Source organism: Channa argus, chromosome 14 (genome assembly GCF_033026475.1).
Source record: "Channa argus isolate prfri chromosome 14, Channa argus male v1.0, whole genome shotgun sequence".
Classification (NCBI taxonomy): Eukaryota; Metazoa; Chordata; class Actinopteri; order Anabantiformes; family Channidae; genus Channa; species Channa argus.
The window spans coordinates 17,474,512-17,500,069 of NC_090210.1; the positions used below are offsets into that span (position 1 = coordinate 17,474,512).

Consider the following 25,558-nt stretch of genomic DNA (forward strand, 5'->3'; position numbering starts at 1 on the left):
TGCTATTCTCGCGATAATCCACGTTGTACGCGCGCGCGAGCAGACACGCGCAAGTCGGAGCAACTGAGTTGGAGGATCATGGCGGAGCGCAGGAGACACAAGAAACGGATCCAGGTAACGTCACTAAATTCACCCAAATTTCAGCACGACTCTGTTGGACGACTGCAAATACAAACTCGGCGCACGCTTTCAACCTGTTGCGGGTTTTTTTGTTAACGTCACCATCCTCGTGGGGAGCAGTTAACAGGCGGCAGATGAAGCCAGATGATGGCTAACGGCAGCTAGCATTCGCTGGCTAGCGAGCACAAATGTCAGTATTTCTGGTTTGAAAAGACATTTCCGGCTAGACATCAACTCCATTACTAGAAGCATGCACATGCTAACATACACATCAATAAAGCGTGGTTGTACTTTCTACGGAGCGGTCTCCTCAGTCAGCCATTTTTATTGTGATGAACTGGCTGTAAGCGTTGGCAGGCTAAGCTGCGTCAGCTCTAACCCAAAGTGTTTACATAACGTGAGGAAATCTGTTGGGGTTTTAAGTCATCGGGCAGACACTGCATCAAAATGTAACTTGCTGTCCACCGTCAAAGAGCTGCGACGTTTTCAGTATGGAGTGGTTTCATGTTCAGTTCACATAATGGTTGCAATCTCTGTCCACCTGCTTTTCCACAACTACAAATCTTCATCTGGAGGTGTTTTTCAGCTGAGAAGGGAAATATGCTGAGAGGCTTTCAAAATAATATAAATACACAGTATACAGGGTATGAAGGCTATTGTTATGTTTACTTTGGGGGGGGGGGGGGGGGGGGGGGGTTGAATCAATGTAGTCGCCCTTTAATCGAGAATGAGCTATTCAGTAAAGCAGATCCTAAAAGCTGATCTAGTGAACGTGTTGTTTCAGTTCCAAAACGGATTCATCTTGAAACATCTGGATGTCTACCTGTTTGCATATGGCTAAAAAGGACTGGAAACGTCCTAAGGAGCGACTAGTTTGTCCAATTGGTAAAGGCAACACATTATTAAGGCTGGTGGAAGTTATTGTGTGAAAACTGGAAATACTTACAGGATGACATACAATGGCATGATCCCATCGCATATGATTGTTATTACACATGTTTCCATTACAGTGAATTGTATATGCTGTATTACCGAACTGTTACTTACTGTTCTTATACTAATCTTCATGCCCTGAAGTCAGGTACATTATATTGACGGGGTGGGGTTCTATAGGGTGTTGTGTTACTGAGCTGTGTGATTGATACCTGCATCTTTAAACAATGGGTTTATTGATGGTCTTGTCTTTCTCATGTTGCAAGCCAGAACCAGCTGGGCTAGATAAAATGGCTCTGAATCTCGTTATGCTGATGGTCTTCCCCTCTGTGTTGGCATATGGTTCGGTGCTGCTGGCAGGAAAGCAGAAAATGCAGATGTTATGAGAAGGGTGGATGAGTTGATGGAAAAACATCTGTTTTTAAATATTAAACTTTAGGTGCCTATACTTTTACCCAGAATATTAAAGAGACTGTCCAAAGTGGATAACAAGGGAAATTCCCTCCAGGGTGGGGAGGTTTGCTTCGTCAGCACTTTCATCTCTTTTTATTCAGTCACTTGGTTTAAATTAATTCACAAAGTTTGGTTATATGTCAGATATACAGTAATAATAAAGGGAAACTTTGCAGTATGTGTAAAAAAAATAAAAATAAAAACGTGTTCCTGCAGATGAAGCTATTTTGTTAATTCTGTTCCAAAAAAACAGTCAAATCTGACTCACTGTTGCTCTTCTACATCATTGTTATGCTTGTCAGGAAGCAGCTAAGTTAATGCCATCAGACACACCTTAAGGGCTGCAGCTAATCGTTATTTTCATTGTCTTTATATCTGTCAGTTACTTTTTAACTAAATAGTTTCACAGATCTTAAAGCATCATCTTAAATACAGTAGCTTGTTTTGTCTCAACTGCATCAGAAACCTCAAAGTTTGGAATGATGCAAGTCCAAACATTTGAGGAGCACAAATCAAAAGAATATTTGCCTTTTTTGATTTTGTGAATCACATTAAACCAGAACAGACACTATTTGTATGATTTCAGATTTTATGATGTTCGGCTCTGTTTAGCAGGAGTCCTCACGGTGTTTATTAGGTATTGTTAAAGATGCAATGCTCCCCAGTTTCTTGGACCGGCACTGCACAGCCGGAATAGGCCGTTAGGGGTTCAGTGTCTCGCCCAGAGACACTTCGACATATAGCCAGGGATCAAACCACTGACCGTGGACGACTGCCTTACCAACTGAGCTACAGCCGCCCATATGCAAATATGTAACAAACTCAGGAAAGGTAAAACCACTATTAAGATCATGGCTATTATGGGTTTTACATAAGTAGTATGTATGTAGTGCTTGTATCAAGTTGTGATTTCGTGGATGATACAACCTACAAACTTTAGTAGGATAAACTGTCATGTTCACCCTAATAATTATAAACGAAATAGTGTAAACAATTGTCTAGTATTTCCTTACTTTTTCCTCATACATTTGTCTGGTTCATTATAAATGTTTGGTTATGAGTCTTTGGTTGTCATTCTCTGTGTAATCTAATGAAATTCTCACAACGAGTTGCTATTTGCGATTTAAGTACACACTCAAACGTAACACACTTAATTCAGTAATACTAATTATCTTACTAGGGCTAGATCTTGTAATTATTTTTGTCAATTAGTCTGCTTTTTTTAAACCAACTAATTAGCGAGTTTCTCTTAAAATATCAGAAAACAGTGAAAAATTCTAAAAAAAAATGAATATCCGTTTTGTTGCCGTGTTAGACTGACTTAAGTGTCACATATTCAGTCTGGTGAAGATGAAACCTTCCGATATTTGTCATTTTATCTTTAAAAATTGATAAAGCGTTCCATCGGTGATCTAAGTAGTTGTTTTTTTTCCTTTGAGTTGACTAATTATTTGTCTAAGCTCCGAATCTAAATTTAGATACAGCTGTAATATTTAATTTTGATTTCCTCCCTGTACTTCAGTGCCATAATTTTACCGGATACTTGTGTCTGTGATTCTGTGTGTGCGCACCTGTGCATTAAACTGCGTGTGTCTGTGTGGACCTACAGGAGGTGAGTGAACCCACCAAGGAGGAGAAGGCAGTGGCCAAGTACCTTCGATTCAACTGCCCTACCAAGTCTACGAACATGATGGGCCACCGTGTCGACTACTTCATTGGTTAGTGCTTGTTTTTGAGCTGTGGGCATCACACAACCTCAGTGCTGGGTAGAGTGTGAATCAGCAGATCAGTCAGAACACACTAATGCGTCAAACAGATTCTGTTTCATCTGTGCCACATCATGAAATTTTTAATGTTTCTGTTGCAGGCCCAGTTGCCAGCCTGCTCCTTTCACACAGTGTTTTTATACTTGTGTTTTTTTTGTTGCACTAAGGAATTGGTCAATTTTGGTGAAAAGAACTTTGGCAGAACTGCACCTCCCCTCTGCATTATACATTTCAGCTCATTATGTGGGTTTTTGGAAAACGCCCACATTAGACTACCTGCTCCTCACCAAATGACAAGGACAAGTTGGTGACTAGCTGTTGGACAGAGAGTAACACTAAGCAGCTAAACAGCCAAACCTTAAAACCCAGATTTAGGTACCTTGATTGTCTTCTTATAAGGTACGATGGTAAAATCTAACTCAATACTAGAAACATCACTGATTCTCCTTGGTGCCCATCTACACAGTTTTTGAAGTTATTTGACCGGTAGATGTCCCAAGCAAAGACATTTCCACATTTTTTTCAGTTCATTTAGTTTGTCTCATGTAATCACCACAGGGTCACGAGTATGACTCCAGATTTCTCCTGGCCACATATCCAAGTGGCCTTAAGCAAGACAATGAACTGCAATTTGCTCTTGAAGTATGCTTCATACTTGTTAGTTGCTTTGTGTAAAAGTGTCTGCTAACATGCGGACAATGATCCGCTGTGGCGACCCCGACCTCACGGGATAAGCCGAAAGGAGAGTAGTAGTAGTATTTGGAATAAAAATCAAAAGATCTAAATAGTTGAATGCCACAGTTCTGTACAGGGACTGAGTTTATTTTCGATTTAACATAAGCCAAGAATTTTGACACTGATAATTTTTCAATTGGATCAACATGTTTTATACAATATATAATAAATCTATAATAATAAATCAGTCATATCATTTATATACAGTAGCTAATTTAATTTTGTGAGAACTTTTAATAAATTTCATGTGAAATATGAATTATATGAAGATTAAACGATAAATATAGATAATCTGTGTATAATTTAGGTCACTGTCAGATAAACGGACGGAGTACAAATACATAGTCTTTAATAATTATCTGGTGAAATGTATTTGTTATGTATCAGACCTCATGGGATATGACTATTTGTGTCTATCTGTACAGATAATAGCTTTACTGGCTTTAAACTGTTCATATGGACTGCAGCTTTTTGAAACCACCGCCTGCTCTCGTCTGCTTCCAAGACTAGGCTCAGTCTGTCCTCATCTTTAATGTCTGTCTTTGTGTCCCTATAATCAGCCTTCAAGGCAGTGGACTGTCTGCTGGACTCCAAGTGGGCTAAGGCCAAGAAGGGAGAGGAGGCACTTTTCACCACCAGGGAGTCTGTGCTGGATTACTGCAACAGGTTGGCTGCAAGATTTCTGACACAGAAGATTTACAATTGGTCATATATAGGATTTTCTATTGAAAAGATGTATGTGAGCATATGACACAAACTTTTATCGGTCAAGCTATCTATCCTGGCATGTGCTGCTCTGACCCACTGTCATTTTCTTTTTAAATGTCCGGTTCCAGGTCACAGTTACCCAAAATTCAGGGTGACCACCAGCCAGTAAAAACATTTAGCAAACTGAAAATAATGAATTTTGGACATTTGGCCTAAAAAAAAAATCAGTTCAAATCAAAAAAGTTATAGATCAACTTTAAGTGAAATTTAAAAGAAGAGTCCATGTTCATGCTGACATGACTTTTAGTCAAAACAGCTTAGAGTTTTTGCACAAAAATGGCAAATTCTGTGCTTGCATTTATTTCTATTGGGAAGAATTGATCCAGTCTGTGCACACTGACAACAATAATCTGTAATAATCACATGCCCGTCTTCTTCCTCCATAGGCTTCTAAAGAAGCAGTTCTTTCACCGGGCTCTTAAAGTGATGAAGAAAAAACCAGAGAAAGACACCAAGAAGGAGAAGGAGAAAGATAAAGAGAAGAACAAGGGCGACAGTAGCAAGGAGGAGGAGAAAAAAGGGAAGAAGGAGAAGAAGAAAGAATCTGAGGCTGCTGAAACCAAGAAAGAGAAAAGTGTACGTGATCCAAAACTTTCAGTCTCTCTCAGTAGACAGATACCCTCAGAATTGACCTGTGCTGACTACATAATAGCTTGTACGTTTAGCGTGTGTTTGAAAATATAACATCTTTCATTAGAAAACAGTCATTATGCACATTATCACATAAGTGTGATAAATACAGTTTCCAACAGTAACATTGCACCTGCTGGCTTAAAAACTCTGACAGTCAAACAAACAGTTGGAAGCAGTGTTATCAGTAGACTTGTGTGTTTGCTTTATGGCTGGTCAGAATTGCCTCAACACTGCTGATGTAATTGGCCTAAACGGAGTGAATGTGTGGATGTTGACTTTGCTGCATGTACTAAAGTACAGCTAGAGACAAATCTTTACAAGTCAGTCTGTGTCAGTGAGGAGTAATTATCAGTTAAATTAATGTCACACAGTCAGTATAACTATTTATTCTGAGGAAAAAAATTATTTTATTTGAATGAACAGGATGACAGTCCTGGAACCCCGAAAAAGAAGAAAGAGGTCAAAAAGAAGTTTAAACTGGAGCCTCATGACGATCAGCTTTTCCTGGATGGAAATGAGGCAAGTGTGCTTAGAAAATAAAGATGTGGGAGTGTTTTTAATAATCTAAAATAAAAATAAAAAACACGTTTATTTGTTTTTTCAGGTTTACGTGTGGATTTATGATCCTGTTCATTTTAAGACATTTGCCATGGGACTGATCCTCGGTTTGTAGAACAAGAAATGAACCTGTCACAGACACCAGCTGATTCTCCTCACTTTGTACTCACATTGTGTGTGTGTTGTGTTTCAGTCATTGCAGTGATAGCAGCCACACTGTTCCCACTCTGGCCAGCAGAAATGCGCGTAGGAGTTTACTATCTAAGTGTTGCAGCAGGCTGTTTCGTGGCCAGTATATTGCTTCTTGCTGTTGGTAAGTACACGTGTTCAAAAAATAATTGTCTGTCGAGCCCCCTAAAAATTCCTGGCAAGACCTAAACTTAATCAAATGACACTAATGACTAAAGAAATACATTCCTGAATAAGTAGGAGATCATGGCACACAAACACAAGTTTATCTACTTCAACCTCTTGCAGGATAGTAGTGTCTGTGTGCAGTGCGTCCTCGCCAGTTGTTTCTGTCTACTAGTTGTGAGTTGTTCAACAAAATATTCTGTAATTTCATGTCCAAAAGGTTAACTATGGTCATTTTCCAAATGATCCCTTTCAACAATCCCCTAAAGGCCCAGAAAAGACAAATTAAAATCCTTGAAATGTAATAATTTCTCAGCATTCTAAGCATTTTGGAATGAAAGACGTGTCACCTGGTGGAGCTGTGAAAAATGTAAGTTGTAAATAGTCTGCACTTATAGTATATAGTGCCTTTCTACCTTATTGGTACCCACAGTGCTTTACATTGCTTCTTATTCACACATTTGCACTCACCATCACACACACACACACACACCGATGGGGGAGCTCCTATGCAGCTGGGCTGCAATCACGGAAAGCAACTAAGTGGGGGTTCAGTGTTCCTGGGTTTGGCCAACGACTGCTCTGCCTCCTGAGGCAAAGTTAAAATGACAAAGGCTGTCATTTAAGTTAAATGTCACAGTTATGCTTCAGAGGCTTTAGTCTGGCATTCGTGTTGTATATACAAAAAAAGGAGTTTGCAGTATTTATGTGAATAATTGTGGGAAAAATAACATTAGGAAATTTTTTTATTTATCAACCATTTTGTGTTCTACACATGCATGGCCAGTTACTTGTTATTTAATTTTACTTTGTTTATAAACACTATCATTTGATCCACTCAATTGATCCTTTTAAAACAGGCAATTTAAAATGCTTAATGCAAAGAAATACATTGACGTTTTCATTTTCAGTGAGTTAACATAGAATAAAATAATCAAAGTGACAACTTACCAGAAGCAAAGATGTGGTACAGTTACCGAGCAAAAAACAATTGATAACAATTTTAGAACAGCTGAGAATCAAATTTACATTTCACTAAAGGTTAGGAGAAATTTTAATATTGCTCTGCTTTAAAATTATATAGTATAGGTTTTAAAATAAACACTACTTGTCATTTCTTTCCTTAGCCCGTTGTATCCTCTTCCTGATCATCTGGCTGGTGACCGGTGGCCGCCATCACTTCTGGTTCCTCCCCAACCTGACGGCTGACGTTGGGTTCATTGACTCGTTCAGGCCGCTCTACACTCATGAGTACAAGGGACCTCGAGCCAACAACAAGAAGGGCTCGGACAAGACAGAAGAGAAGGACAGCGCCGGCTCCTCTAAGGCTCAGAAGTCAGACAGCGATGAGAAATCAGACAGTGAGAAGAAGGATGGCGACGATGATGACGATGAGGAGGAGGAGGAGGAAAGTAAGGATGCAGGGCCAGAGAGCAAAGAAGCAGAGATGGGTGGGGGGGCAACTGACCGCCACTCAGATACAGACAGCGACCGCCGGGAGGATGAAGGCTCACAGCACAGCAACGGAAACGACTTTGAGATGATCACCAGAGAAGAGCTGGAACAGCATACGGAGGAGGAAGAGGATGAGGATGAGGATGAGAAAGACCAGAAGACACAAGAGAGCAAAGAAGATGGTGGGAATGACACTAAACCCCAGACTTCTGAAACATAAACTACTTACAATCCTATCACTCTCTACTTCTTTCTCTTTGTCCTTCCTTCCCTTCTTCCTGTGATTCCAGGACCTGATAGTCTGGCCTCTCTAGGCCTGATGAGGCTGAGGAGAGTCTTCATCTCTTGTTGTTGAGATTTTCCACTAAACAGTACTGATCATCCAGTACCAGGACAGACACAACATTGCAAAGTTAATGACAATGACAATGGGAAAATGTGTTTAATAAAAAAGAAGAAGCCTTATGGTGGACCTGATTCCTCCCACCCAAACGATAGTTGTGTTTAAATGAAACTGCCACCGGACAATTTTGCCTGAGGAAGTTGTCAACAAGTCGCTTTTTTGTGTCATTTCAACTAAAAATGTTTTTTATGGCTTCATTTGGATGTTTTGTGAGGTCAGCTCCAGATCTAAGAGCTAAAGTGACCACTAACAAAAGATGCGTGGTTCCATACCCTGCTTTTTCCTAATTTAACACCCCCACACACATACTCACTTTTCTTTTGAGTGTTTAGTGTCGACATTACAATCATGGTAGTTATGGGGGAAAAAACTCATCTTTCATTTTCAGCGGTGTTCAAAATGAACCAGGACCGTTTCACATCCTGTCGAAAGCCAGCAAGTCTGATAACTTTCTTAGGCAGCATTTGAAGCATATTGTCCAGCGTGTCTGTTTTGTAACTAAGCCAGATGGACCAAATCCTCTAATTAAGTGCAAAACAAAAAACGAGCATATTGTGACTGGATAGAGTATTCTAGAAGCAGAATAGTACGGCTCTCTTAAGGTACTTGTCAGTAACCTTTTTTCATAAATGGCAGAAACTCATAGCGCAATCCTGTCCATAGTCTAAAGTACTTCTAGTTCATGTTCAATAATATGGGACCCATCTTTAAACATACATGTGAGCAACTGGGACACAGCTGTCAATTTTTTTTTTTTTTTTTTTTTTTAAAGATTTCCACATTTTTCATACAACAAAAGCTATAAGATGTGATGAAAAAAACAGGATTTAAAAGCAAACTCGTGCCAAACACAACTAACAACGATACGCATGCTGATTTATTATGCAGAGTTGAAAAGCGTGCTTTGTGTCAATTCGTTCATTTTTGTTTTAGCTACAGTGTCAAACTCTTCCAACCTTTCACAATAAAGAGAAAAAGCACAGGGTAGTGTGTAGCTAAACCAACCTTTTTTTGGTTTCTGTAAAACCATTTCAAAGGTGTTCACACTCGTCTCGCACAAACCATCGTGTGTGTGAAAACAGTGGGCTCGCTTCATGAATCGAGTAGCTGGCAGCAGGGGTTGGAGCTGTTCCATCACATTATCTTCTGGCTAGAATAGCTCTTTTTAGGCCTAGTGAGGATTATATTTAAGCATAAAAAGTAGAAGTGTATCATTTTATATATGGATTCTATTGATATATCAAATATATATAAATAGTACATACAGTCTAAGAAATGATAAGAGCTTTTTTTCTCCCTTTTGTATTAGGAGGTATCATTTTTCTTCCCTGGTGTGTAATTTTTTTCGGTTTTACACAACAAAGCTCATTATTTAAAAGGTGCCACTTGGGATCAGAAAACTATTAGACATCAACATTTGTGTTTGTCACAGAAATGAAATGTTTGATTAGGTTGGTCTGATGCGCTGAGCCACATCCGTGTCTGTCACTAACATGGGTCAGTTATTAACCACAATTATGAAACCAGTGGTTTGTGTAAAACCGAGATTGACTTGCTGTGGCAAAAACACTATTTCAATATTTTCCACACACCTACAGCTGGGCTTTTGTTCGGCCTAATTTGACCTTGACCCGACTGTATTTATTTTTTTGCTCCCAGTCTCCTGTAATTCGGAGGTTTGTAGCTCTCTGACCCTCCAACTCACCAGTACGTTTTGTAATTGCTTTTTTCCTCCCCAAAATGGGGAAAAAGTGCTACTCTGTGTCCTGAGTCGCCAAGTTGCTCAACACTGGCAAAACCATTTTACATGAGGAAAAAAAAGTCCCAATTGTTCACGACTGTTGCACAGTATCGGTCTGTTGTTTGATGTAGTGTTATTACTCTCTATGCTGCTGCTTTTCATCGCACATTACTGGGGGAAACAAAAGTGAAATTGTAAAACATTTATGTTTTTTGATCTACTAGTTGTCAACATTTGGATTGATATTCTGAAGACTGTCTCATGCAATATTGGAGTATAATTTAATAAAATTGGATGTCTAGAATATATATGTATCTTATCATTGCAATAAAAATATACAAAGCACATCAGCTAGATTTGTCATATGTTCTCTTTTTTAATATTGATAATATCCTCACAACACTAAAGCTAAATTGATTAGTAGATTAATCTATTCTGCAACTCATGTTAGGCAATGTGTACTAAACTGCAATATGACAATAACAGAATGATTGACAACACATTTTACATTATTATTTACAACACATTATTTGGTGCTGTAGGATATTTTAATGTGCATCTGTATTTTTATGGGCCAAAAGATTTTTTCTATAAACAATCAGATTTGTCTAATGAAAGCAGTTATTTTCTGCCCCACGTGGAACGACTGCATAAAGGGATGACAGACTCCGTTATAGCACTTTATTTTCTCGCTACAAACTTCGGCCACAGACTTTTGACAGATTAACAACAGCGGACGTAAAATTCTTTGCCTCATTCCCTCTGATTTTGCTCTGCTACATTTTAAAAGAATTAAAACTGGTAAAACTAAAATACATACAAAGAGCTTTGCTCGTCTTTGTATAAGAAATTTTAATTGTGTTACTTTTACAAATGTCAGATTTTAGAATATATATATATATATATATATATATATATATATATATATATATATATATATATATATATATATATATATATATATATATATATATATATATATATCTCCCATAAATAAGTCAAGCTTATCCTAAATTGTTATAGAAACTCACATAAATAGCTCAAAAGAAAGTCTTTTTACTTCAGTTTCAGTTTTGTCAGTGTCTTTTCACCTTAACAGAAACATGTACATCAAGTGCAAAGAAAAAAACGATAGCTTTCAGAATATAATTTCTAAGTGAGAAACATGCTTCCTTCCTGTAAGCTACAGATAAAAGTGCAGGAATGTAAAGAGGTGATGCCTCAGTATATAAAATACTGTATGACTGTACATGCTATTCATGGTATTAATATAATATCTTCTTGACTGTAGACACATGCTCTTTCTCTCTTCCCAGTGCAATGTGATGGCGAATTTCTCACAAGAAACTGGCCGTGAATTAGAGGCTGTCTCAGCAAAAGCTTGGCCCCCTTGTTCTAAACAATAAGGCCAGTAAAAGCACCTGTTGATTCAGCTTTCTGTGTCAGATGAGTCTGAGACGTCTGCCAGTCGCTCCTGCCTCTTGCGCACATTCCAGTGCAAACACTGAGCCAGACTTTCGAACCAGTCATACACAAGATCATGGCAGCATATAGATGGCACAGGGTAACAAGATGTAGTGATCTTGATGCTTTTTGGATAGAAAACAACAAACTATTTATTTATAAACTGAAATCACAGAAATCTATATGTTGCTTCACAGATAATGAACTTTACCAGTCTCCGTGCTGGATCTCCTGTCTCTTTCTGCCATCAAACGACACCCAGGCAGTGTTTCTGGCATCGGGGCACAAGGTGATCTGTTTTAGGACAGAGAAAAAGTTTCCAAGAACCAAAAACTAGACTGAGAAACTGGAGTCATGTTAACTTCTCTGTGAGACTGTACTGAGGCTCTGTGGCATCTGAGCTAAATGCCAACACACTCATAGTGATGTTAACACAGCTACAAAAATCACTATCCTGCTTTAGCATTATAGCATACTGACATGTGCTAATTAGTAGAAGTACATGGGAATGTCCTTAGTTTTTTAGAATAGAAATAATAAAAATTTGAACTGATGATGGCACTGGATGAAATGTTATAGGTTAGAACTAAACTCAAGAGGGGACAGGAACATGTATCCTAAATTTTGTAACAATTCCTTTAATAATGCCACCAGAGAAGAGACAGAGGATCACTACCATCTGTAAGATTTATCCTTAGACTCAATGAATTTCAGGACTGCACAGCAATCCATTCAGTCATTTCATTGAATCCTCCCTTGGGGAGAATTACAGACCCGTCTCTCTTCTTCCATTTCTTGCCAAGACCATGGAACCAACAGTCCTCCATCAACTCTCAGACTTTCTTTCCAAGAAAAACCTCCTTGATGTCAACCAGTCTGGCTTCAAGAGTGGTCACTCCACAGGAACAGCACTCCTGACGCTCCTGGAATCACTTCAAGCTGCAAAAGCTAGCTGCAGCCTCTGGCACTGTCCTACCTACTGAGACGAGCCTTCGACGTATCCTGCCAAGGGCATGTTTCTAACTCTCATAGCGTCTCTGCTGGTGTGCCAAAGGGTTCTCTTCTTTTTTCTATACTACATCCCTGGGTCATCACTGCTGATGACACACAGCTCTTCCTCTCCTTTCCACTGGATGACACTGTCTCATCAGGCATTTCTGCCTGTCTCTCTGACATCTCTGCTTGGATGAGAGACTCATCTTCAGCTCAACCTCTCCAAGACCGAAGATCTTGTCTTCCCGGCATCAGCATCAACGTTGGATCTACAGTTATTGTCCCTAATAAGTCGGCCAGAAATCTGGGGCTCATCATCGGCAACCAATAGACCTTTAAGAACCACATCTCCTCAGTCTCTAGAGCATGCAGATTTGCCCTCTACAACATCAGGAAGATCAGACCCTACCTCACAGAATATAAAACCCACCTCATTGTCCAGGTGCTGGTCACAACTCGTCTTGATTACAGCAATGCCCTGTTAATGGGGTTCTGGGTATGCACAGTCAAACCCCTGCAGATGATCCAAAATGCGGCAGCATGTCTCATTTTAATCAGCTAAAAAAGACCCATGTCAAACCACTCTTCAAATCTCTACACTGGCTTCCTGTAGCTGCCCGCATCAGGTCCAAAGCTCTGTCTCTCGCCCACAAGGTGGTCAACTCAACAGCTCCTGCTCACCTCAACTCCCGCATTCAGGTCTACAACCTGTCCCATCCACTGCTCTCTGCCAATGAACGACGTCTGGTGGTTCCAGCACCGCACAGAAGACATCAAGCAAAACTCTTCATCTCAGCGATCCCACTATGGGGGTACGAGCTACAAAACTCTACACGCTCAGCAAACTCACTCCCAATACTCAACTGCTGAAAACAGAACTCTTCCACACCTTCCTATGCACTTAAATCTATTTTTTAAAATAAATAATAATAATCATAATAATAATAATTTTTAAAAAACATCCTTTCTGCTCTTTCTTGCACTTGCACCTCATGAAATGAAAACACTTTTCTGATAGAACTTTGCTTTGATGTTTTCTCCTTGACTTCAATTTTTGCTGCCTTGTACCCACTTGTAAGTCGCTTTGGATAAAAGCGTCTGCTAAATGACTAAATGTAAATGTGGGACGGACTGAGCCCGGAGCCACATCAAGAAGTGGCATAGTTATTTTAAAATATATAAGCACTTCTCCCATCAATATTTCAATGACAACACAATGTGTATGCTGACGGTGCTAGATGCTATAAAAAGGCTAATCCACAGTTATGCTGCAAGTCACACGTTTAATAAAATCCGTTACTTCAGGTGGTGAAAGTTTCTGCTGTTTCTACAGCGTATTTAGAGTTTTTGTGTTCAAAAACCACCTTCCTTCAAGTTAGGCCATTTAGCCAAAGGTTTTTTACAAACACATTTGTGTTTGCAAACTATACATCTGGTATCAACTTGATGGCTTCAATTTCAGAGAATTAGTGTTTCCTCAAACTTGTTCCTATTAATGCAGAAGGCTGCTCCAAAATCGAATTAGCTCATCCACTCTATGTTTACCTGTGATTATGTATGACGTTATTACGTATCACTCTTGAGGTGGTATTATAACAGCAGAATGCTGACATGATGCCTGGCATATAACTGCAGAAATAAATGCATGAGCCTTAGTGCAAAAGTTTGTTGGTGAATTAAGAAAGTGAGAGTCTTAATAGTCCTGTACCTGAGAACAATAAACTCATATAAGGCTGTGAGCCAGTAAGACACAAATTAGTTATAAAATTAAACAACTAATCACCTTCTCCTTTTTATTCTTACCATGAGCTCCACTCCAGCAGGTACGACAATGGGCCTGAAAGACAGGGAGTGTGGGCAGATGGGGGTTACCATGATGGCAGGTACATTGGGGTGGATCATTGAGGCTCCTGCTGCCGCTGCATACGCTGTGCTGCCTGTAGGCGTGGACACAATCACACCTGCAGGGCACAGGAAACCACATTGGTTTAACAGATTTCTATTTAGAAGGCATCTTTTATCCGTTTTGTGAAAATGGCACATTACTAAGTTTGATTTAAGTCCTGTAAAAAAGGTGTGTGTCTGCCCATACCGTCTCCCTGCACCGATGTAATGAGTCGTCCATCGAGGTATAAGTCCACATTTGACAGGTACGAGGATGGGCCTCGATCCACCACCACTTCATTTAACACCTATATAAACGCAAGATAGGAAAAAAATCCTCAGGGTTCATGTGGATTTGGAAAAAAAGAATTCTGTTTGGGATCATTAAAGCTTTTTAAAATCAGACTCTGAACTATGACGACATAAATGAAATACGTTACTGATGAAGTATGTTAATGAGCAGTAGGCACAGTCTTTTGGCAACTCGTGTCACTATAAAAATGCATGGTACACCATCTATATTCTGTGGTCAAACTGTCACAACACAAAGGAAATGAAGTCACCTATTTTGGTCTTATGACTGACACCTTCTTTTTTTGGCAATTCCTGTTAGTTTAAAGTTGCATCCTAGATTTTTACACACACTAAAGCACTGAATGAACTCATTCTTGTGTAGTCTAGTAAAGTTCTCTGGTTTTAAGGTTCTAAATAAACATTAAATATAGTCTTACTGACAGCAGTGCCCCTTGGAAAAATATAATAAATTGTCATCTGGATATTTGTAAATGAATAAATGATTCCATGTAATAAGGATGCAGTCACTGGGACATATATTCTGGTCTTGTGACTGACACCTCCTCTTTTGGCAATGCTTTTGCACACCACTGTTAAGGCATTAAACTAAAAAGACAAAATGCTGATTGCTGTGTTTTCCCACTTGTTCAGGATCTGTGTTTAACATGCTATGCAAGTTAGTGGGACAGAATAAAACAAGCAAATTACATGCTCAGCACAACATACCCTGACAACTGCAGCTTCACCAACGGCCAGCTACAGGCAAACACGTTGCAGCTGTATATGTGTGTTTGACTGGTAAATCAATGTTCTTGTGATGTCTAGTTAACGTTTCTCTAGGTTGACAAATAAGAGACCCAGGTTTGAATTCCAACAACCTTTTACAGTGTAACCCCAAGTTTATGTTTATGTATTTGAAGTAACTATATGTTTTATATTCTGTGTGATACTAAATGTGTTGACTAGCTTTTGGAATGATTGGAAGCCTCAGAAGTGTTAAAAGCATCGTGTATTATAGTTCACATCTTTGAGCTGCACTGCAATTAAATGTCCTCTTTCATACTGTCCATATCAACACAATACATGACACATTTCGCAGTGCGTTAAACACATATGATTCTATGAGTCTATGATTCTGAAGAAATCGGAAGAAAAAAAAAAAGGTGAAATTTTTCCTGAGAATAAGTTGAATCGCATACGCTCTGTGTGTTAATCATTTCTCACAGACAGTAAACATGTGACTAAATTCAGTAAATGCACTTAATAAAAATAATAAATCCACCAGTAGCAGACACTGGGTTACAGGCTGGTACAATCTCACAATAAACAACAAAATTGCAAGGAGAGAAAATTGCTGGTATGCAGACAAGCAGCATACAAATCATGTTCCACACTTCAGTCAGACTCACAAAATACAGCAGCACTGAGCTGTGATGTCTGGTAGATGTACTGACGTTAGCTGAGCACAGTGCAAACATCCTGACAGAGTCGTGATGTAATGTGAGGTCATGCTCCAGTTCAAAGACCAGAACAATCTATCACTGTCTTCTATCAATGAGACGAAACCCTCGAGGGAGAGAGGGAAGGAGAGAGAGCTGTACTGAAACTGACAAACTGCAGTAGTCTGTGTGTTTGTCATGTTGTTTATACACAGTGTGTGTCAGACCAAGAGCGTCAGAGCTCATTAAGTATCCATTCGTCTGCACTGTGAACGCAACAATCTCCATGGCAACTGGCTCAACAGAACTTGACAACATCCAACTTTCACTCCGAAATCAGCTTTATTATGACTGCCACCGTAGCAACCCAGCTGATGTTTGCTCACTAAGGTGTTCAGATGTACGCACGCAGAAAAACAGCCAGGACAAAATGAGACATTTACACACACACAGCCAACCTTCATTATTATTGTTATGGACTCACAGCTTTTTATTTTAGGAGTGTGATGATCAAATTCCAGTCAAAAGAAGCCCAAATATTTCCAACAACTATGGAAACAGAAGAATTAAATGTCCACTATGAGCATTGCTATTTTTGAGTTGCCTAAACACTGCTGAGGATAAGCAAATCAGTCTGATAACCTGTTGTTATTCTGTCTACTGCTGTATGACTATGAATGTAGTGAATAAAAGCGAGACAGAGAGGCGGAAGTGGCAAAGGAGACCAGAGTAGACGATCAGCTGTCAATTATCTGATTGATTGAACACACCCCATCCAGATACTTAGCAGTGGGTAGTGGAGGGATAGTTGGAAAACCAACCAGCTCGGTGTTCGACACCCCTGACCTACTGACATCACTGGCTCTTTGAATAATAATTCAGCTGCTTTCACTGCACACAACATTTTAACTCCTCTTAGGGCTTATGTACAGTTTGATACTACATATGCCCCATGTGGACATCACGTTGACATTAGTTCTTTCAGGTTCAACACAACAGTGTTTACAAGTCCATTCTGTAAGAGATATGTGTGTGATTCTATAACATATCATGAGCAAAGTGGTAACACTCACCAAACATTCTTTGTATGAGTTTGCATGACTGAGTATGAACTCGTTTAAATTTCCAACACAACAGAACTAAAATTCACCAATGACCAAAATTCATTGCAATTCCTGCATCGGATGAATCTGCTAATTAGTCTCCACCAACCACTATGACCCCAATAATAAACAGTGAGTAGAATTATCACTTTTGGGACAGTTTCCACTTAAAAACTGTGAAATCAATATGTCATATATGACAATATTATGTCTATGATGCTATAGGTCTTAGGAGTGAATAAAGGACTGGAGTACCAGCAGGGGGTGCTGTAGCACACTCAGCACCAATACTTCCCATGACAAGGGCTTCTGCAGCATAGACAATTTTTTTTTCATAAGGTGCTACAGCAAATAGAATAAATTCATCCCTAGGTCAACTAGACAGTGGGTCAGTTTAAGTTTATATGGTGTAAACAGATGGCATATTTACCATCTATCATCGGCTATGTCTATTTTTTTAATGTAAGACCATCCTTTCAACTGCCATCTTAAGTAGTCTCTGGTTGGTCAAAAACGGGTTGCTTTAACAAAGTCATCACCTCTGTCCTCACCTGTAGCTGCAGGGTGACCTTACTAGCATCGCTATTGGTGTGTCCATGAGGTAGTCCATTTTGCTCCTGCTGCTGGGGTGTGTCTTGGCTGTGCAGCGGCTGGCCCGTTCTCTGAAGCATGTCCTTCACTACCTTCACCTTCAGACGACTGCGCAATGTGATGGCAGCATTACCTGAAAACCCATGCGTTTGAAGCTTACATATGTTTAGTGTTTACTGACTACTGTAATAACTACAACAGTTAACATGACATAACTATTTTACATGAAGCTCCACTCTACCTTCAAACACTTTGGCTATTTCAGTCTTGTATGATTCAAACTTGAAAGGCGTCAAGAAACCCAAAGAACCAAGATGAAATGCCATAACTGGAGGGACGCTGCCCTAGAGAGCACGCATAAATACACAAAGTTTCAATGCTATCTAGTATAAACTGTTTTGAGCTGATCTGAGTTCAGTTTGGGTTAAAAAAATGTAGTGTCATTACCTGGAAAAGAGAGGAGGCATAGAGAAGAGTCCCATCTCCACCCAGACATATGATCAGGTCTATACAGTCTGAAATATCATCAAAACCTGCAGGCAAAGAAAAACATTTAATATCATAGTTTTCTTTTCATATTATTACACCATAGGTATATTGTCACAATTCAAACTGCTGCTGCAAAATACCCATTTATATTTATTTATAATATTTATTTATTGCCCACAAAGAAGAAACTGTTCTAGAAGCATTGATTTACCTGCCCTAGTATCATTCACAGTTAAAAAGAAACTAAAAAACACTCTACACTTTCTGCTTTACATTAAACAGCAGAAGCTCAGAAGTTCACCCCATTAATTTGAAAGTGAAGATACGTCAATGTTGCGGCTCCCTGGTATTGTTATTCCAGGGTCAAGTGCAACTGTGTCTTACTTTCATTGTTTACTGATTATATTAATAAAAATATAACAATAATTTTGTGTCTTCACAGGTGGTGGGAGACAGGAGTCTCACCCTCTCTGAAGGTGCAGAGTTGATTGCGGATCGAGCCGAAAGCCTCGTCTTTTGACAGTGATGCATCATCTGCAACTCTGCGTTCCACATAAACCATCATCTGCTTCTCCTGTCAGGCAGAAACATGCTTTAGTCTAATGAGCAAAACGCAAAGACATCTCTCAAAAACATTATTTCCACTATAAAGTCAAGCATATGGCTAACATTTGGTAGTTTACTATTGACATAACTATGTGAGTTCACTGACCAAATTAGACAGTTTTGTAACACAAGAGTCAGTTTGTTTTGCAAATGTAACCAGAAGGTGGCATAACTGTTTGTCCAGCCCGTTGTCTTGATTTTACCACAAAATTTTCAGTGTGCACAGCCCTGCACATTGGTTTGGTGAGATGTTAGCCAATTTTCTGCAAAGAATAGCGTCAACTCTGAGATTCCTTGCATGAACTGCCTGCTTCTGAATTTTGACATGGCCACACAATTTGTTACGCTTTAACCATTATTTGGTAGAACAATCTGTGTGTTTAGGGTCAGTGTCTTGTTTCTTTGTGTTAAACATCAGTTCACGGATGAAGACCTTGACATTTTCCCTGTAGAATGTACGTGTACAAATCAAAACTCAGAGCTCAGTCAATGATAGCAAGCCATTCTTATGTTTGAATGCAGTGTTCCTCAGCAAACAAAACACTTCTCATTCAAGCCTAAAAGTTCTACTTTACTTTTGTCTCATCCATCCACAGAACATTCTGCCTTAACATCGCAAAACATTCATATTCTAAAATAACCATTCAATATATCACACAATGGGATTCTGTACCTCGACTAGAAACCTGCAGAGCTCTTTGAAAGGCTCAACCAGGCTCTCATCTCTGATTTTCCTTATGACGAGCACATTGACTGGAGGTTTATTCCAGGTGAGCCGCTGGCTCGCTGGGTCCTGGATATGCCTGGAACACAGATACAGACACAAATTACTAAATGATCACAAACTTGTTAATGTACATACATACACTATCATGTTTTGACATGAGGTAAATTGTTGTATCCTGTAAGCTTCCAAATAAAAATTACATTTCCATGGTGCACTGACAAACGCAATTATTCATTAACTGTTATGACACCTTGATGTCTGAACCAGGTCCAAATTCCAAACACTAAATATTTTCATATAAACAAACACTCTATTTCACTTTACCTTTTGTCTCTCTTATACTTTTCCTGCCGGATGACAGGCATTTTGCACATAATTTCATCTGTATGTGTGTTTTGAGATCAAGTGCATGGAGATGCTCTGAGACGATGTGACAATGTACTTTGGTGCCATGTGAGCCATGACCTTTCATGTAATATCGAATCAAAGCATTTGTATTTTATCTTATCTCAGACTGTTACACAAGCTTTTCTGTGTTAACATCCAGAACACACAAAGTTCAAGGCATTAAGCACCGTCAAGCTTACATGACTGAAGTTGGGTTGGGAAGAATACATGCTTTGGGTCCAAAGTGAGTGGCTGGATATGGTCCGTGTAGAAAGTGAGCTCTCCTGTCAGGAGGGAAAGAAGAAAAAAGGAGTCAATAAACAATCACCTTGTGTCCCAGTCAGCAGAGCTGATGAACTGACAACCTGCACTGCAAACCTCTTAGGTGAACTTTCCGCTGTGTCACTTGCTGACCCAGAGGGCTCCAAGTGCTCGTTTTGAACTGGCAATCTTCGCCGCTCAATCTCCCAAAGCAGCTGTTCATGACCATCCCCCCGTCGCTGCGACCTTTTCCCCTCGCACCATCTTTTTGGTGACTTGGACGAGTGCTCCCTGTGCTTGGAGGGTCTGGCCGACTCTGACAGCTGACCAGGGGACCCTGATGTTCGTGCCATACCTCTGTCTGGTACTGCCAGAGGTTTAGATGATGGACTGATCTCGGAATTCTCCATTCTGCTACGAAAACAATGCAGAAATATATATTAAAGATCAATTTAAATAATATCTTTTGCACTTTGTGTTAGAGATTTCATTTTAGATTGAATACAACTGCCACAGTTCCACCTTTTCAAATAAGTGTATATTTTTTTCCATATTTTACATCATTGCAAAATAATACTATTTTGAAATACTGCACAGAGAAAACAAGCCTACTGATGTTTACTGAAAAGATTGCCTTAAGCTTTGCAAACTTATCCTAACAAATACATAAAGGAAATTAAAAAAAATTAGTTATTTGATATATATATATAAGTTATTTGATGATGAAAATATTTGTCAGTTGGATCCCTGTACTTACAGACTAAAAATTCAGTGTTGCTCAATAATAATCTTCGCCACACTCATGCAACTCTCAAAAGAATAGGTTAAATACTGAAAGGACTGAGTGAGGAAGTTTAGATATTACATTAAATTAAAAAACAAACATTTATTTCACATAATTAATAATAACTTTATATGTGAGCTGTATGTAAACAATTTCAAGACTGTTCTTAAGTTCTTGGGGTTTAAAAAACGTAAATATTGGTTCAAAAAGGCGTATTGATCACGAAAACTTAGTTCCCGTATTACATTAAACAGACAGATTTGCTCACAGTTCATACAATTCAGTTCATACAGTCCATAAAACATCAGAAAATGGCGAAAAATAGTTATACGTGCCCATTATAATTTCCTAAAATCTTTTAAATAAACAAAAAGATTTATCAGCGAAATGTTCTTACATGAGTGCAAAGTGAACATTATATAACTAATGAGATGTGGGGAAAATGCGAACTAACCAAGATGTGCAACTTTCCGTGCAACACTATCCTCACAACAGTCGCGCAAAACGTTACAAAATAATGGCTAAATTTATTTGTTGAAACAGTGACCTAGCCCCAAACATAGGCGAAATAACAGTCTTTGCATATCACTCCATTTGTAGAAAAGATGCGAATTAACGGGTAGAAACAACTGCTCAATGACAGTCAGAAATTAAGGTACTGCTGATAATTTAGTTTGTAACCGCGTGGAAACCTGTGAATTTGTTGACAGCTAACGTTAACTAGCTATAAAGATAACTCGCCCTCAGAGCAAAATTCAGGGAGAAACTGAAACAAATTAAGGCTTACTGTGTTACAAACAGACAAACATACTCATATCGACACTAATTATTAAATGTTACAGTATTTAGATGCTATTAAAAAGGTATTTTAAACTGGACACTGTGTTTAAGCTGAAATACTGATAACTACCTGACAGGGCAGAAGGAAATGACGTTTCCGTTGGGACTTCAGTTAAAGCCACAGCGCCGCGTTTACCCTGCTGGTCAGACACAGAACTGCACCTCATTCAGAGGATTAAGTGAAGTCAAGTCAAAACATCGTCACTGATGAAGCCGGAATCTGCTCTCTGTGCCTGGCATGTTGACAGAGATGAGTAGGAAACCTTTCTCCTTTTTTGCTCACACTTGAAACAACCTGCAGTAAGAAAGTAAATTAAGTCTATTTGTTTTCAATCTAAATTCAATGCCATTGTTAACTTGATGGTGAATGATTCCTTTTCTGATTAACGATTCACAGCCCTGTTGACATGTATTGATCCTTTACCATACACGAACTGTTATGTGTTAATCAATCGTTTGTTGTATGTAAAGTTGTATGCTTCGTGTGTGTTTTCTTTCTGGTTTTGTAACGCCTCTATCTCCCCTGGAAAACGGAACATGCGAACATCGTCATAATAAAAACTATTTACAAATATCCAATCCAGAGGTCGTTGTATGATAAATCACTGAGCATTTATTGAATTCCACGTTCGACAATTGAGCTGAAGTAATTCTGCAGAACAGGGTAAGAAACTGTGTACCTCCACAGCTACACAGTCAACTTTCCACTACTACCTTGTTGCTCCCTCCTCCCTTAGCTTCAAAACAGCCCAAACAAACATCGTTTCATGTGCAACTGGTTTGGCAGATTTCAAAGGCAAACACCTCAGTGGCAGTTATGTGACGTGATTGGTACGTTTGTTCGTACACCTCTTAATTTCCATAGCCTATCAAGGCACAGTGACTACAGAAATAAACGAGTAAAATAAACAGATAAAATTCCCGTCCTATTCGCTGACTGTTGACACAATTTGAAAACAAATATGCTCAGTCTAGAAGAGTTACATTTATTTATATTTCCTACCTGATCCAGACAGGAGGAAGAATTTCACTCTGTGGTAGAAGGCATTACATTTCCCTAAAGCTTAATATTAAAAGCTTTTTATGTTTCAAACTGACAAATTCCTCCTGGTGACATTATCTGGAAGAGTTCTGTCAGCTTTAAATGAATGGTTTGGCCAAAAAAAAAAGACTAGAAACAGAAAGTTTATCACTGCATGTAAAGTACTGGTAAACATTACAAACAGAAAAACAACAACATCAAAAACAGAGCGAGTCTGACACACACAAAAAAAAACAACAACCCAGAAACCACATCCTATGAACAGTTGAAATCAAGCTGCCCAAGTGGAATGAGAAGAGTAAGAAGAAGCAGTTCCTTTTTATTTATAGATGATGTGACGTCTCACAAAAGCAAAGCAGAGAAGGTGAATATTCTGCAAATGACCAGTGAATCACCTCACCTGAATCCAGCTGAATAAGCATTTCACCTCCTGCAGGCAAAGCTGAAAGCAAATTGTCCCAAATACACTGTAAGTTTACTATGCTCTGCATTATATCTCACCCGATCAATATGACAACAATTACTGTCACGGCTGTGACTTTGATCTGTGTTGTCCTGGTTACCGGTCCTCTCTCTCTCCTCCGCTCTGTCTAATCACTCTCTAATAGTTTCACCTGTTGCCTCCCCTATTTATGTTCCTCACCTGGTCCCCTCTGCCAGAACGTCTCTCTGTCTTCTACGAGTCAAGTCTCCAGTGTGATTGCGATGTTATTTCCTTTTTGGATTTTCTCCGAGTTTTTGGCCAAGCTACCAGGGATTCCCGTCTGTACCTGGGGTCATCTGTCTGGCCTAGGCACCTGAGAACCGTTTGTGAAAACTCCCTGTTCCCTCTCAAATTAGGCATTCTGTTGTTGTTGATAATTCTTCTCTTCTCTCTTAATTTTTGTTTTTGTTTTAATCTGCGCTACATTGCCAGTTCCTCGGTCTCCTCTCCAGCTTGACATCCCCACCTCAATCCATTCCCCTTATTTGAAATAAACATGTACTCATTCGTGTCCTGCCTTATTTTCCGGGTGCTTATTTCTGATAATTGCTCATGCAATTTAGAGTAATAGTAGAGGATCACTATCACTAATTTGTTTAAACGCTTATTCCATTATTACAAATTCACCTCAAAAGACAAACTTGAAATTAACCATAACCTAGATTATTCTCCAGAGCAGTCAAATATATATATATTTTAAAAGTTTATTAAAAGAAACTGTAGCATTTGGCAGTAAAATGCAACCAGTGCATCAGCGACATGATACTTTAAAGGGAAAGAATAATAAAACGGGTTTTTATCGCATTTTATAGATAAAAGACTTCGACCATTCATGTTTCAACTGCAATGACTTTTGAGACCGTAGACATGCGCCGTCCCATTGGTTTGGGTGTCATAACCACACGTTTTAAACAAAAGCCTCTTAACAGCAGAGCTGCGCTGCAGCCAAACAAAGCTTAATTAATAACCAAGAAGAAAAAAGACGTTTAACTTCAGGTGACTGTACTTACACAGGTAATAAATCTAAAGATAATTATGCATCAACTTGTTAAACTGACTGCTGAACAATGGTAGAATAATCCTTTTTCTAATCTTGTTATTAGTAGTAGAGATATGCAATTAAAATAACATTGGCTTACACATCAGGTTAATAATTGCATAGTTTGTTGCTAATATGCCACTTTTACAGGAGGGTTTTCCTCCGTTATTACTTGGTCAGTGGAAATCTGTTAATCCCAGTTTCTAGCAGTTCTTTAACAAATGAAAAGCAGAAATTGAGGCGTATCAGTGGAAGTGAAGGTCATTTTTTAGGAATTAGAGGTAAAAGCCTAACAGAAACTCTTGTGTAAATTATTAACAGAGAACGGCTCAGATATTCATTCACCTGACATCAGAAAAGGATCTGATGTCAGCTCTTGAAAAGAGAATTGGAAATGTATTATTAATCTTCATACATTCATGTTAATTTCCTTGAACCAGTAATTAAAAACCTCAGGATCTGCTGTTTCAAGGAATGAAACATGTTCAGAGTGCCCGCTTATTAAAATATTCTAATTCCCGTTTAATTTTGTTTTATTTTAACTCAGCTGTAAGCCACACAGCAAGCGCGTAATCGTCCACAAGGGAACCGGTGGATATGCCCCCCTCAAACTAAGAAAACCGGAAATTAAATATTTGTCTAAGGTTGAACACAGCCGGTTTAAATCCCAATGTCGCTCATGTTCCATTCCGGTATCGGTTGGCCGTTTCAGCAAGGCGCATAGTGCTTGCATAGAAATCTATAAAGAAATGTTCATGTATCATCTATTTTGCACAACGTGTGTTCAGGTTTGCTAAACATGACATAACCTGGTGCTGAACATATGTTGTTGATGTTGTTGGAGATATTCCCTTAACCCTATGCATTATGGTTTATTTTAATTAGCTCCGGTATTCATTTTACTAATGCTCTAACAGAGATGCCTGTTCCTAGTTCCACTAACTAACTTCATTTGAATAAACTCCCTCGCACCTCCCTGTAGCCGCTCTCCGCGGAGCTGAGCGGCACATCAGCAACACTGCTGCTTTGCGGTACATACTGTTTCTCCTTGATCTGGTACTTTGCTCAATAGAACATTTTCACTACTTTAAATTCATTACTGCTTCTCCATCTGTTGCTTGCGACTCGAATCATTTGAGGACTTAGCCTGTTCACTCTTGCTCAGTTAGCCTTGCTAGCTACTTTAAAAATTACTTTTCTTCTTTGATAAAT

At 39.0% G+C, this 25,558-nt stretch overlaps 3 protein-coding genes across 9 annotated transcripts in view; 2 read left to right on the top strand and 1 right to left on the bottom strand.

Moving 5' to 3' along the window:
* On the top strand, positions 1 to 10,269 carry sec62 (SEC62 homolog, preprotein translocation factor). Its single transcript, XM_067475297.1, has 8 exons — positions 1 to 114; positions 3,116 to 3,224; positions 4,568 to 4,673; positions 5,162 to 5,351; positions 5,832 to 5,927; positions 6,013 to 6,073; positions 6,160 to 6,279; positions 7,448 to 10,269. The coding sequence occupies exons 1-8, from the start codon at positions 79 to 81 to the stop codon at positions 7,993 to 7,995; spliced, it is 1,266 nt and encodes a 421-aa protein (XP_067331398.1). The 5' UTR covers positions 1 to 78; the 3' UTR covers positions 7,996 to 10,269.
* On the bottom strand, positions 9,100 to 21,987 carry nadkb (NAD kinase b). Of its 6 annotated transcripts, XM_067475296.1 has the most exons (13): positions 21,852 to 21,984; positions 20,275 to 20,571; positions 20,097 to 20,180; positions 19,456 to 19,585; positions 18,642 to 18,750; positions 18,135 to 18,220; positions 17,929 to 18,031; positions 17,648 to 17,820; positions 14,469 to 14,568; positions 14,180 to 14,337; positions 11,595 to 11,677; positions 11,341 to 11,508; positions 9,100 to 9,349 (listed from the first exon to the last, which is right to left on the bottom strand). In XM_067475296.1, the coding sequence occupies exons 2-12, from the start codon at positions 20,565 to 20,567 to the stop codon at positions 11,349 to 11,351; spliced, it is 1,479 nt and encodes a 492-aa protein (XP_067331397.1). In that variant the 5' UTR covers positions 20,568 to 20,571; positions 21,852 to 21,984; the 3' UTR covers positions 9,100 to 9,349; positions 11,341 to 11,348. The 6 variants fall into 6 exon arrangements, with proteins under 6 accessions (XP_067331397.1, XP_067331393.1, XP_067331392.1 ...); XM_067475292.1 differs by lacking the exon at positions 9,100 to 9,349 and having other exon boundaries at positions 10,956 to 11,508; positions 20,275 to 20,568; positions 21,852 to 21,987; XM_067475291.1 differs by lacking the exon at positions 9,100 to 9,349 and having other exon boundaries at positions 10,956 to 11,508.
* The window catches only part of gpr160 (G protein-coupled receptor 160), a 7,814-nt gene continuing 4,228 nt past the window's right edge, over positions 21,973 to 25,558 (top strand). Inside the window, exon 1 of one of the 2 annotated variants that reach the window (XM_067475299.1) lies at positions 21,973 to 22,089. The gene's annotated coding sequence lies outside the window, so the exon portion shown is untranslated. Of the gene's footprint in view, positions 22,090 to 22,513; positions 24,322 to 25,558 lie in introns of those variants that run through there. The other variant, XM_067475298.1, reaches the window with a different exon arrangement.